The 15,225-nt window shown below is 44.1% G+C and overlaps 1 protein-coding gene across 1 annotated transcript in view; it reads left to right on the forward strand.

Moving 5' to 3' along the window:
* Nucleotides 1-14,850: 14,850 nt before the first annotated feature.
* WDR11 (WD repeat domain 11) overlaps nucleotides 14,851-15,225 on the forward strand; it is a 52,815-nt gene continuing 52,440 nt past the window's right edge. Inside the window, exon 1 of the mRNA XM_028730074.2 lies at nucleotides 14,851-15,193. Within this exon, the coding sequence (XP_028585907.2) occupies nucleotides 15,108-15,193 (86 nt within the window). The 5' untranslated portion in view covers nucleotides 14,851-15,107. The remainder of the gene's footprint in view (nucleotides 15,194-15,225) is intronic.

The raw sequence follows: 15,225 nt of genomic DNA on the forward strand, positions 1-15,225 counted from the left end.
CTTGCCAGGAGTTATGTGTGGTGGCCGGGGATCGACGGAGAGATAGAGGCCTGGGTCAAACACTGCCAGGCCTGCCAAGAATCCCGCCCAGATCCCCCAAGGGCCCCAGTCCAGTCCTGGGAATCCGCCCGAGCACCATGGTCACGCCTGCATGTGGATTTTGCGGGCCCCTTTCAGGGGAAAACATTCTTCATAGTGGTGGACTCCTACACCAAATGGCTGGAAGTCGCACTGGTACCGTCCACTTCTACGTCCGCAGCCATCCGGGTACTACGCAGGCTGTTTGCAACCCACGGGCTCCCTGACACTCTCGTCTCAGACAATGGGACTGCATTTACGTCAGGAGAATTCCAAACCTTCACAGCACAGAACGCCATCCGCCACATCCGTTCGGCGCCATTCCACCCTGCCACCAATGGCCAAGCAGAACGCATGGTGCGGACCACCAAGGACACCCTTCGCCGCATGACGCAAGGGGATTGGGAGTACCGCCTTGCCACATTCCTTCTAGCACAGCACAGCACCCCCAGCTCAACGACTGGCCGGAGCCCCGCTGAACTACTAATGGGTCGGCGCCTTGCAATCAGATTGGACCGCCTTCACCCCGATAGAGCTCAGGATGAGGTAGTGGTGGGGGAAGACAGGAACCCCCGGACCTTCGAGGCCCAGGACCCAGTGTACGCAAAGAATTTTGGGGCAGGCCCAGCATGGGTACCTGCCACAGTCACCAGGGTCACTGGCCCCGTGTCGTACGAGGTGCTAACAGATGGGGGGCAATGCTGGCGCCGCCACTGCGACCAGATACGGCGACGATTCCCGGGAGAAAACCAGGAGGAGGAAAGGGCAGAGGAGTCCCAAGGGAACAGAGGGGCAGTGAGGCCCATAGAGCACGAGGGGCCAGCAGGAGAGGCAGAATCAGTCAATACAGAGAGGACCTGCGAGGCCGAAAGGACACCGGAACCAGAACCACGACTGAGCGAGCCGGTTGCGCCAGACCAGACAGCCCCATCACAGCCAGCATCCTTGGAACACGAGCCAGAACCTGAACCTCGGACCAGGGAACACCCCAGGCCGCAACGCACACGTAGGCCGCCGGCGTACCTCAAGGACTATGAATGCGACCTCCCGGGCAGGACTGGAACTTAGAGGGGAGGGGTGTTATGTACTGAGTTGAATAGGATCCAAACTGCAGCAGTCTGATTGGTCCTAGAACAATAGGATCCAAAAGGCAGCAGTCTGATTGGTCCTAGAACAATAGGATTCAGAATGCAGCAGTCTGATTGGTCCTAGAACAATGCAGCAGTATGATTGGTTGGCAGGAACTACCCAATCATGCTCCAGATAGAAGTGAATCCACAACCTGATTGGCTTACAGTAGAATTCCGGAACTAGCCAATCATGTGCAGCCCATTGTGTAAATAATGTATATAAAGCAGATACTTTGAGGGGACTTTCATTCATTCCTCCTCACCACTATGAGCTGAATAAAGAGCATGAAATCACTTTGCGACTCTGAGTATATTTCAATTTTGGATACCCATCTTTCTCTATTTATTTCTCTCTCAGCCCAATGGATTTTAGAGGGATGGACAGATCACTCTGAACTGATTGCTTACAGAGCGCTTTCTCTGCTCCTCTTCCATCTCTCCATCCATTTCTGCTCCCCTTCCCTGTTTCTCTTCCTTCCCATCCCCCTCTTCTCCTTTGGGTTTCCTCCTACATTTGCATGAAATTAGGCCAAGGGCCTCGTGCAAACCTTGAGCTGCAAGTTGCCAATACCTCTATCAGAGCCCTGGGTCACCTGTTTTCATCTGTGAGATTTCCACCTGGCAGCTGCCTCTAGGGGCACAACAATAAATTTTGGTGTCTGAGGTGGAATAACAAACAATGCCCCCCTCCCCAAATTGAGGTGTATATCAGCCCAGGGCTCTGGTAAAAAACAAATGTAGATCATGCAAGCCTAAAGCTTGCCAATTTCCTGAGGTAAATACTCCTGAGAGCAGATAGCATCCAATCGTTCTACAAGAACTGTCAAAATAGTCATGTACTGCCGAAGGAAATCAGACAAGATGATGAATTCCACTAACTTTGTCTCTCTTAATGCATGTTTGCCACTTGGGCACGTGCTTCCTGAAGAATAATCCTTAACTGTAGTACATAGGCTGTTTACTCTGTTTTACTAGAATTATGATGGCATACTGAAGCAATCTTTCCCCAGAGTACCTTGTGAATGTGACAGCGGCTGGATCTAGACACATCAAAGAAGCGTTTCAGTTTGAAGTGGCGTAAATTTAAACAGGGAAAACAGGTAGAGAGAAGCGGAACTCCACATCACCATCTAGTGGCACAATGTTATATCACACATATAACACATATGAATTGCTTTTTCTTTGCCAGTCTAGCTGAGTCCAGCCTTTGATGCACACACACACACACACACACACACACACACACACACACGTAGGGAGTCCTTTTTTCTGGGGGGACGCAGGGGGACGCATACCCCTAAACATTTTGTGAATCTAAGTTTGGCCTCATTGAGGGGCAGTATTTCAATATGAGTAGGAAAATGAGAGTGCCCTTAAACATTTTTTTTAAGGAAAAAAAAGCACTGGGTGTAGGGTTCCAGTACACTAATGTCAGTGTACTGGAAGAAGCAAAGATCACCAGTGTCAAAGCGATGATTCTTCAACATCAACTTCGTTGGACTGGTCATGTTCTGCAGATGCCTGATTATCGTCTTCCGAAGCAACTACTCTATTCTGAACTTAAAAATGGAAAGTGTAATGCCTGTGGTCAACAAAATAAGTTTAAAGACTCAAGGCAAATCTTTTAAAATGTAGTATAAAGACCGACAACTGGAAAACACTGGCCTGCAAGTGCTCCAGCCTTTACCAAAGGTGTCAATTGAATTCAGGACAAAAGGGAGAAACATGCTAAGAGGAAGGCACACTTGGCAAACCCTCACCATGATCAACTCCCACCCAGAAACTTATGTCCTCACTGTGGAAGGACGTGTGGATCCAGAACTGGCCTCCATAGTCACTTACGGACACACTGTTAAAACCGTGTTTATGGAAGCCAATCTTACTTGGCCACGAGTGATCGCCAAAGATAAGAGATTTAGTGGTCTTGGGCTACAAATATTCTCCAGTGCATTAGCTTTTATGATATTAGTATTGGGGTGGGATGCTGGACAGGAATGGAACAGTACACATAGCTGATTAATTTCATTTCCTTCTGGACATGTCAGGACAAAGTCTGAATAATGCTCCACTTCCAAGCCCCTCGGCAGCCTTTGGCTAAGGAAGGTATTTTCTGTAGTTATGCTGTTGTTCCAAGAATTTATGTTAAATGGATAGCAGGTAACAAATCTAGCAACTCATCTCATGGTGCAGAGTAGCATTATGGCAATCATTACAAAGCTTCAGAGAGCAGAATGGTTTGAATGAGAAGGAGCAGAATGAAGTGGAAAGATGATATATCTGTTTAAGCCCCATTCGGGTATTCTTAAATTGCATCCCTGGAGAGGGGCAAAGGGTGCTCTTGTCAGCCTCACCTCCTCTGAGAGGGATGAATCTGTCAATGTTAGTTTGTCTCAGTGTCTCGTTTTATCAATCTTAAGCTCACTTTGTCACGATTTCTGCATTAGCTTGCATTTTTAAGTCCTCACAAAAACTGGTCAGCATTTTTGTGCAGTTCTAAAATACACATTTCTGTATGTGACCTTGCCTAATAAACATGGTTTCGGCAAGCAGTCGTCCTAATAGAATGCATTTGTGTATCTTCTTTAAAAATATGAAACTTGGAAACAGAGCCTAATTTTATCTGCTTTGCTGCAGAAACTCCACACGATCCTTTTGAAATTCTGTGGGGATATAAATGAAAAGAAGGCGGAAAATGTAGCAGTTCCTCGAGTGATTTAAAATCCTGTTTATAAGGATGGGAGTTCTACTTTTGAGAGAAAAGTTGAAAGTTCTTTGGAAGAAGATGAGATTGTTTGAGGCCAAGCTTGTTTTTAAATGAGTGACAGACCATTGCTGTGGGAGGATGCTCTTATATTTCAGAGAGCCCTTTTTGTAAGCGTTACCTTCAAACTCTGAGACTGGGACTCCTTAATTAGGCAGTTCTTTGGATCAATATTTCATATTCACTCCCTACCCAACATACCCTTGTTCTTGGAAAAAAGAAGACTGCCTTGCTTTCCCATGGTTCTCAGGAGACATAAAAGCAGCAGTTATAAACAGGAACACTGTAAATAAAACCTACCATAACATTGCTGCCAATGTGCCCTGGGATTCACAAGCTGATCTCTTGTGCTGCCAAAACTGGTCATTAAAGCTACATGGATAGACAGAAGAGTACACATCAGTGGCAGCTAATGCTTTAAGGGACCATCTGTTGTACCTCTGGGAAATTCTGCTGTTCTTTCCGAGAAGTTCCTTGAAGAAGGAAATGTGAACATAACACCCCCACACGTGCGCACACACAAACTAAGCGGAACAAGTTGTATCTCAGTAGATTTTCCTCACATGCTTTGAAAATAATTTCGTCACCTGGGACTAGGGATGGGGTTCACAACCATGTATCTATTTGTTCGTTCTTTTCTCACTGTAAACTTGGTTTGTTTCAGTCCTCAGCTTGTAAAATGCATGCCAGCTTGGCCTGCTTTCACCTTTATGAAAACGATGCAATTGACTTTTGATTCTCCAGTTCTCTGTGTTGTGAGAACTCCTGACAGATTTTCAGCCATTTGCAGTTCTGCTCCTGTTAATCAAGGCCCACCAAATATCCATTCACTTGCCCCCAGGGATGTTGTAATTTGTTCATCTTGCAGTGTCTTTGATACCAACAGAGCAACTTGGGCTCCTGACCATCCTGTCCCTTTTATATCACATTTCCCCCTTAATTTGGTTTCAATGCAAGAAATAAAATGGTGAAGGGAATCAGAGAGCAAGGGTGGCTAACATTTTCTGTGATAGTTACTTAGCAATAGTAAAAAATAAAAAAAATAAAAAAGTATAAGGGTAGAATCCTAACTTGACTTACCTGGGAGTAAGCACCATTGATTTAAATGGAACTTACTGCTGAGTAGACATGGTTAGGCATGGTTTTCTGGCTAGGCCAGTCGTGTGCATAGATGCTATTATTTTACTATTTTTGTTATCATCTGTTAGCAAAAGTAGTGACACTGCCATGGCAATGGCATCTTGTACAACATGGCAAAGTGTGTGTGTCCATGGATGTCTCTCTGTGTACAACTTTTACCCAAAAAATTGGTTTCCCAATTACCACCATTAAACATTATCACCTTCACAAGCACACACATCACTCACAAAATCATGTCAGGATTTGAAACATAACAAGGAATGTTAATGGCTACTATCATCACTTCAATTAAAGAGAGTTCAAGAGAATACACATTTCAGCAGCAGAACAGATCTGACATTGAAATGGGTTGCGCAGTTATTATGGTCTGGTTCTATAAATTGCCATTTAGCTTGTTATTTTTTTACGACTGGATAAATTTGTACTGCTGAGTATCGCCTACACTCAAATGAAATCTGATCAGCTTGCAAAGCTCATGAATGGCTGTGAGCAAGCGAGTAGGACTCAGCTTGAGTGCAAACTTCATTATTGCAAAAATCACCACCACCCCTACTGGAGACTAGGGCTGCCAGGTTGCAACAGGCAGAGCAGCCCAGTAAGGGTGGGCAAGAAAGAATCTGTAGCAGTAGATCATCCAACCCTTTCTGTAAAATTTATTTTATTTATTAATTTGTATGCCACTCTTCATCCATCACAGTGCGGTTCACAACATAAAAATACAAAATGAGAACACAAAATATACATTTTGAATGCATTTACCCTTAATATTTGTATTTATTGTACACATTATGGATAAAATATGCACTTTTGCATATGTATCACAAACTTCAGAGTAGTGAGCAATCCAGCTGAAAGCAGAATTCTCATCTGCATATATGTTTGGGAGCTGGGAACAGGCCAGTTTGCTTTAAAACGTGGACCAAATGAAATTCTCCTTTTTGTCAACTTCAAATGCATTTGATGTTTGCTATTTCAGCCCCCGGCTCTAATACATTTATAAAGTGTTAACTTTAAGGACACCATTATTTGAAGAGTGTGAGCAAGTCTGTGAGTCCTACACATGCCAGATGTGCAATACAGTGGTACCTCGGGTTACATACGTTTCAGGTTACAGACTCCGCTAACCCAGAAATATTACCTCAGGTTAAGAACTTTGCTTCAGGATGAGAACAGAAATCGTGCTCCAGTGGTGCGGCAGCAGCTGGAGGCCCCATTAGCCAAAGTGGTGCTTCAGGTTAAGAACAGACCTCCAGAACGAATTAAGTACGTAACCAGAGGTACCACTGTACTGGAACATAGCTAGTCAGCACAGCTATTCCATGCTCACATGTAAGGAGAACCTGCAAATAAAACTTCTGAATAGGACTACCATTTGGTCAACAGGTATTTGGTGATCAGGGTTAGAATCAGGTTGGCAAATGCAATATCTTTGTTTAAAAGTGTTTCTGACAACCACAATTCTTTAAGAAGTCTAATATATTTTCAACTCTACTAATGGACGTAATATTTCAGTAATGTCATTCCCTTGTAATGACATTTGCAAGTGCAAGACGTTTTTATATGTGAGTTGCGATGGTTCTTGCGGGATGCTTTATTTCCACATTAATTTTTAGCAGTGAACGTAAAACTTGCTTTTTCAGCACTATTTCAGAGTCAGATCAAATCACGGGGGTACTTTGGGCAAACATTTACATAAGCTCTTTCAACTCTAAAATTCAAACAGGGAACAGGCCACAATAGGAAAAATACCAAGAACTATTTTTTCTGGCTCTCTTAACTCGTGGCATGCTTCACTGAAAAAGTTAAAAATGCGAAAATAGCTTCCATCCGTCACTGCAGTAATTCATATAATCATTAATGAAGGATAGCACAATAATGCAAATCTCATCCATTGTCTATGGACCAAGGAAATTTCAGCTGAGGCGGTTTTTAAAGATAGATTTATCTGGTTCGGGCAACTATGCCAAACTATGGAGAATATTCCACGAAGATTTGACTTAGAAGAGACAGGAGCAAATGCTGTTGTTTTAAAATTGCAGATAGAAGTGGGTGAGGCTATGGCTTTTATATTCAGAAGCACAGCCAGAGCTATAAAACATATACACAGAGAGAGTGGTGCTGTATTTAGGTATCAAGCCCAGCCAAAGACATTTTTTCTGCCAGAGGTGGCACAGCAAATGACACTGACACACACACACACACACACCCCAACCAGTAGGGGTGGCTTCTCCCAACTCAGGTCTATGCTAAAGGGATTTCCAACAAAATATAAGTTGGGGCTGTATATCCATTGCAGCTGCAGTCCATATATGTGGTTTAGAATGTAATATACTGTGAAACTTCTTTTCTTTTTTAAAAAAATGGTATTTTTTGTTTTTGAAGCTTAAAGGTAGGCATGAAAGCATATGGGCAACGAGTGACATCTCAAAAGTGAGACATGGGACCAACCAGTGGTCGGTGAGTCCCTTCCCGTGACTATCCCAAACAGAATAAATTATGCAAATATATGCAAATATCCTTGGTTCTGTATAAATTATGCACGTTGGAAAATTCACTTTTCTTTAACATTGAATTTTTATTTATTTTCTTTTAGGCCAACAAAGATAATTCTGATGGCTTGATCAGGGATTGATAAAGTATTGGTGAAGACTGAGTAGAAAACAGATGGATTTTTGTAATGTTGGTAATAGTCGTAGTAGTAATAATAATCTATTATTATTATTTAGTCTTCCTGTACCCAAGTTTCATCCCTGGCTTAAAGAGATTAATTAGTTAAATACAATACTTATTTGGAGTGAGGTTTTTATTCTTGCTGCTTACCCAGTAGGAACAACCAACTTTTTAACTTATTAGGATTCTGCTGTACATCCGTTTCCTCCCACCCCCAAATGTAACCACATAGCTTCTCACAGAGAACAAGAAAACAACATCCACGCAGGCTGCCTTTTGCACTAAATAGGCCTCAATACATCACCCAGGACTGGTATGAGGGGCAGACCATGATGGTGGCTTCACTTGGCAGTATATCGCAAGTGAAATCACCACTCTTGGCTCCCTCCAGCTGGCACTGTTAGCAGAGGGACTGAGGAGTGGCGGCAGTTTCACCAGCAATATACCCCTGCGTGAAGCCACCATCCCACTCTGCCCTCATACCGGCAGAGGAAGAAACAAGCTGCATCCAGGAGGCGTGATACAGCTTGTTCCTCCCTCTGCTTCTTTAAACTGCTCAGCTAAGGAGTGTGCAGCTGCCCTTGCCTCAGCCAAGCAGTTTTATAGAGCACCCACTGGCTTGCATGAGCTGGTGGTGGGGTGCGGGGCTCCATGAAACTGCTCCACTGAGGGGGCAAGTGGTTACTGCTCTCCTCAGCCAAGCAGTTAGCAGAGTGAGTCCCAAGTCTGCCGTTGGCTTGTTCAGCTGGGGGGGGGGGCTCTTCCACCCCCCAGCTGAGCAGTTCAGGGAAGCCCCAGTGAGCCTGAGAGGCATTGGGACTCACTCACTGTGTACGGCTGGGCCCTGCATCTTGGCTGCTTCTTGCTTCCCTAGGGTGGGAAGAAGCAGCTGAGATAAATTCCAGTCATCGTGATATATCAGCATATTCCGGTATTTAGCTGCTGATATATCACGATGTTGAAAAGAAAGTATCGCCCAGCCCTAAACTAAATCATCAGAGGCTGAGCTGTCATTCTAATCATAGTGGCAATTGGCTTAGCTATTTCCCCTGTTGGGCAAGATGAGGCATGAATCCCAAACTCGTAAGTCAAACCCCTAATTGGGAACCAGCAGTATAGAATATTCTATGTGTTTGGCAGGTACCTGGGAAATTTGGGGCACTTCAAATTCCTACATTTGTTATTATTATATTGTCCTCTACATTCCTTTTCAGCAATAGTAACCTATGGTGTTTCTGCTCCCCCTGCTGGCCAGGTGCAGGTAAATCCTTTAATTGCTAATTATTGCTGACACCTTAGCCCTGTCTAGGGAGATAAGGAGTCTAAACTTTTGTTGACACTGAGACCAAACCAACCAAAAAGTGAGGGGGGTGTGTGTGTGTGCCGAGGAGCTCAGTGGAGACAAGGAAGAGGCTGGAATAGCAAGCAAGGCTCCTCCACGAAGAGCCTTGGGTCAGAGGCCTTCTGCAGGCTCGCCCCCATCAAGCCCAAGTGGATAGAGTCAGAGAGGAAATATCAGATGGAGGCTCTGTGGGTGGCTGAGTCCTATGTCCTGAGGGTGCTCCTGGATACAGCTTACTTAAGCATCCTCTGCAGATAGCAATGCCTTCTATCAATCTAGCATGCTTCCCCAGCTACAGCTATTCTTGGTCAGGGATAGCCTGGCCACTGTAGTCAATGTGCTGGTATCCTCCAGGCTGGCTTACTGCAATGCACTCTAGAGTGCCCTTTGGTCTGGTCTAGAAGCTCCAGCTGGTGCAGAATGTAGTGGCTGCTGAGAGGGGCAAGTAGCTGACATACGGCACCACTATTAAAACATCTGCAATGACTGCCTATCGGCTACCGAGCAAAGTTCAACTTTCTTCTTTGCAAAGCCTTAAACAACTTGGGCTCAGACCAGCTTAGTTAAGTACTGCTTGAACCCTTCTATCCCACCCCGATCACTGAGAAGAATATCTAGAGCATCTTTGGTTGTCTCCCAAGTTGGCGAGGCTCATCTGATGTCAACACAAAACTGAGTCATCAGGCTTAGCAGCCAAATCTTGCGGAATGCCCTTCCCATAGAGATTCTGCAGAAAAAGGAAATAAAAGATCTTAGTTAGCTGGTGATCTGTGATTTTCCTTACACAAGGAGGCCCAGCATGTGTGGATGTTCTCTGTGTTTGCTGAGCATGTAGGGGTGTTCTCCCTGTATCTGAGGTCCTTGCAATAGTCACAGGCAACACCTTGTCCTTCATAGTGCTGGGCATCTTGTTAATACCACCAAACAAGGTGCTCAGAGACAACTTCATAGGAGTACAAATTCCAATTCAGCATTTCCCCCTTCTCCACCTTCCCTCTCAATTATCACTTCTCTTCGTGTCCAACCTCCTCTCAATTATCACTTGCCTTTGCCTTCAGCCTCTCTCTTTACCTAGCAGAAGATAGCCCTGAATCACTGAGTAGCCAGTCACAACACACAAAGGCACTGGATTGATATTATCTTTGATAACTGCAGAGAGGTGAGTAGTAGTTATCTACCAGGGCAATAACACTGGCTCTAACCTTGCTGTCAGCAGCTACTGTAAATTACTATTTTTGCACTCCCCTGATGAAACTCCTCAGCAGCTCACCTTAAAACTCTAAGGCTTAAAGCCTGGTAAGCTGGTGTTACAAGGTGACACTCAATTAAAAATGCTGCAAATCAGTTGGCTTGCTCCCAAAAAAGGCAATCAGCAAAGGCAACCTTTGAGGAGTTTCTGACAGAACAGGCACTGCTGCCTCAGGGCACTTCCAGACAATCTGTTTATTTAGCACTCCTCCTGATTTGAAATTTTTTACAATTATTATTTAATTATATTTCTATACCGTTCTTCATCTGAGGACCACAGGGTCCAATATAAAAATGCAAAAATACAAAAATATATAACATAATAATGAACAAACACAATCCCCCCCCCCCGGCCCCATTTTAAAAGGTCATAGATTGTTTCATTAGCCAAAGACCTGAGAGAAGAGGAATGTTTTTGCCTGGCACCTAAAGATATATAATGAAGGCACCTTACCTTTTGTCCTGCACTTTCCAGGGACAGGTCTGCACTTTAAAATTCAATGTCTGAGATCTTTTCTTTTTCTTTTCTCCCATCACGTTCCCCAAGGAAACACGCTCTTTAACACTGGATCAGAACAAACAGCAATTCGGGTTTTCTGAGGACTGCAGTTTGCTGCTATTCAGCAGTAAAGAATGACTTTTTCTGGGGAAAGCACCAGGCAACAAAAAAAGCAATCAGAGGGAGCTTTAAAGCACAGACCTGTGCCTAGAAATGCAGCACAAGAAGTCTGGATGAGCACTACATCATAGTCAAGGGCTAGTTATACCATTGCAAGAAGATCAAACCAATCCATTCTTAAGGAAATCAGCCCTGAGTGCTCACTGGAAGGACAGATTGTGAAGCTGAGGCTCCAATACTTTGGCCACCTCATGAGAAGAGAAGACTCCCTGGAAAAGACCCTGATGTTGGGAAAGATGGAGGGCACAAGGAGAAGGGGACGACAGAGGACGAGATGGTTGGCTAGTGTTCTCGAAGCTACCAGCATGAGTTTGACCAAACTGCAGGAGGCAGTGGAAGACAGGAGTGCCTGGTGTGCTCTGGTCCATGGGGTCACGAAGAGTCGGACACAACTAAACGACTAAACAACAACAACAGTTATACCATATTTTCCAGTGCATTTCCCATCACCTTTCTTATTGCAAAAAGACTGATTACTTTTTTTAAGAAGCAGGTTTGTTGAACACTGGTGCATCTTGTAAAAATGTACCCCTTATTATGGATTGTAGGTGAAATTGTAGGATTGTACTCTGGTGCCACACCCCGAAATGTTCTGTTGCACTGCAGCAGGATATACCTTGCCCATTTCCCCTCCAAAAACTGGTATGTATCTGTGCAGAACAGATCTTGGCTGCAAACAAATGGGTTAGGTAAAAGGTAAAAATGGCCGGAGTGTTTCACTGCATCATAGCAAGACCACTGATCTCTTTGATTATATGGGATGAGAGCAAAATACAGGCAGCTCTGAAGTAGCCGTTGGACTATTGATTGCTTCAAATACATTGGCAGTCAGTTGGCTGCTCATGTGCATAACCTGACTATGCTGGAGTGCTAGTAGAAAATGCAAGTAAAACATATTGAATTTGAATGTGTGAATGCTATCTGAATCAGGACACTGTAATATTTCCATTTTATAAGCAGCTGCACAGCATCTTATGTGTGGGTGCTGTTCAATGTACAGTAACTAAAGTTCCACAGCTGGTGACAGCTGTGGAGAAACTTTTCACTAATGATAGTCACACAATAAATGTTGCCCAGTACCTACAGGGAAATGGGACAAGAAGCCTTATCTTTGTTACTCCCCTCTAAAAAAAGGGGGGGGGGCTGTAAGTGTAAAACTCTTGTGGGTGGCAAGAAATTGCAACATGGCAGGACTTCATACATGACTGAAATCCTATCTACCTCTTCTATCTAGGCATAGCAAAATATTATAGCTGTCTTTTTAAAAATGGAATGAAAAATATCCACTTCACAGACTCTGCTCACCTTATAATAACTTGTGATTCCACAACATATGGGGAATCAAGGCTGGGAAAGGCCACTTTAATAGCTTTAGGGTTAGCATCAGGGAAGGAAAGTCACCCTGCACAATATGTATGCAAGATGCATCTTCCCAGAAAGTTGTGTAACCTACACACAAAGGGCTGTGTGTCAAGAATAACATAGAAAAGATGTATCAATCTGGTGGTGTCTATGATAACAGCACATTGACTGGGAAACAGAATTACTGTATCCTATTGTTTCTCAAAGCATTGCTTGGAAAATGTGTTTGTCTCTTTCCATCAGGGGATTAAATTTCTGAATTATTACAATACAGTATCACAAAAACCTATACAACTCCAGATCCTACAAAATTGCTGTCACCTTGCTACCTCACAAGTCTATTCAAGCCAAACAAAGCGGAAAATAGCAATCACTCTTTGCAAACAGCTTATCAACACAAGGCATTATCCAGAACAGCAAAACCCTCAAGTAATTATAGAAAGCATGAATGGTGCAGAGCCAGGAGTAAAAGAGAAGCAGGAGAAACATTCTCTGATCTGTGCTTCCAGGGAACTTCCTTGCTACCCAGTTGCCTGGTCTTCTTTTGTCTTCAATACAGCACCAAGCCAGCCTCTGCCCACTTGGGAAGGACAAATCACAGAGAAAGTACAAAATAACATGCTTTTCAGTCCCACAAGGCTTGTCAGGCTTAAAAATAGATATCTTCTGTAAAAAGCTGCCAGTTACCAAGCAGAAAATTATTCTTAAGGAAAGAGTTTTCATCCAAGCTTGGTCAGGTAAATTTGTCTTGTTTCTTTCTAACAACCTCAAGGCAACAAGCAGCAAGCCTGTGGTTTTCAAACCGTGTTCCAGAGAACCCTTAACTACCTTACACTAGGAAAGAGAAATGTCGGGGCTAGGGGCCAAATGCAGCCCATCATGCATCTCTATCTGGCCCTTGGGATTCTCCCCAGGCCACCCACCCCCAGGCACACTGGTCTCTAAGTCGCATCCTTCACCAGCCCTTCTTTGCATCCTCCTTGACTGTTTTTGTCTGGCTATATACTGTATCCTTGAATTCAGGTAATACCTCTTGTTCACCTTGAGTGAAGGGTAGGGAGGGTTCTGTGAGCGCCTAAAGTGCCAAGTAGTCACATTCATAGTTCTTCTACACACACTTTTGCTTCTGGCATCACTGGCACGCCTCCCTCCGCCAAAAAAAACCTCCCAAAATAAATTAGAATTGCGAATATCGTGCATTTTCCTGCTCTAGATTTTTCCAGTTAAGTTTTTATTGAATTTTCCTTTTACTTATATTGGTTACAACCATGCTTACAAATTTACAATTTTTGAGCCTCCACCAGCACCTCCCCCAGTCATCCATTTTCTTTATTTTCCCGCATTTTCTATATACTATTGCCGATTTACCCTTAACCTTCACCTCTCTAATTCTGTCTTGCAATATACCTTAGAATATTACAAAGTCTCTTTAAACCCCACTAGCGTTGTTTGTTGATCACATATAGTTCCCAGATATTCCGCAAACTTTTCCCAGTCCTCAGTGAATTTTTGATCTTTCTGGTATCTTATTCTTCCAGTCATCTTATCCAGTTCCGCATAATCTGTATCATCCTCCATTCATGTAGAGTTGGCAGTTCCTCCTGTCTCCACCTCTGGGCCATTAGTGTTCTTGCCGCTGTGACAGCATACTGAAACAGTTTGTGGTCTCGTCTTCTTATCTCTCTTCCTGTTATTCCTAGCAAGAAGGATTCTGGTTTCTTAACAAACGAGTATTTAAGCATCCTTTTCAATTCTCCATAAATCAAGTCCCAAAATCCCCTTACCTTCCTGCAATCCCACCACATGTGAAAGAAAGATCCTTCTTTTTCTTTGCATTTCCAGCACCTGTTACATGTCTTATACATTTTTGCTAGTTTTGTCGGTGTAATATACCACCTGTACACCATCTTCATTATGTTTTCCTTTAGTGCTGTACATGCAGTAAATTTCATATTTTCATTCCACACCTTTTCCCAATCCTCTAATTGTATATTATAACCGAAGTCCCTGGCCCATTTAATCATGACCGACTTTACCTCCTCGTCCTTGGTTTGCCATTCTAAAAGTATTCTATACATTTTCGAGATTATCTTATCATCATTGTCAATTATTTCTAATTGGAATTTAGACGCTTTTTCTATATAACCCCTTTCTTTAAGATCTTTATTAAACATTGCATTTGCTTGGAAGTAGTGCAGCCAATCATAAACCTGGTTTTCCTGCTCTAGATTTAGTTACATCTCCTTCGTTCCTCTGAACAATCCCTGCCTCCTCGCTCTATCGCAAGGCAGTAAAATAATAAACGGCAGAAATCCCGTCCGCGTGACTAAAGCGAGAAACTAAAGGCAATGTCTGCTCTGAAGGCTCCTGAGCATGCTCAAAAGAGAACGAAGGCGGGTTAAGCAACAGCAGTTTCCGTTGCCTTAGTACGCGGAAAAGAATCAGCCGGGAGCCCAGCCCAATCTTGCCTAGGATCCCCTTCCCCCTCGCCCCCAACACAAACTCCAAACTATCATTTGGGGGGCGGAACCAATCTTCTTCAGCTGAGGGGGTACACCGGATCAGTCGGGGAGCTGGATTGGTGGTGCGCCATCTAACGGAGATCGCTTCCTTCCTTAGTTCTCCGTAGGTACTTTTCCCTGACCTGTCGGCCGCTCTGGCCCACCGGTCCGCCCCCACCTTGTTCCCTTCACAGCCATGCAGCCCTACATGGTCAACATCAAGCTGTCAGCCCGGACCCTCACCGGGGCGCTCAACCCGCAGAACCGAGGGGCGGCGGACTGGTGAGTGGGGGAAGCGGCGAGGGACCGGGGAG

The sequence above is a fragment of the Podarcis muralis genome, chromosome 6, assembly GCF_964188315.1.
Source record: "Podarcis muralis chromosome 6, rPodMur119.hap1.1, whole genome shotgun sequence".
Classification (NCBI taxonomy): Eukaryota; Metazoa; Chordata; class Lepidosauria; order Squamata; family Lacertidae; genus Podarcis; species Podarcis muralis.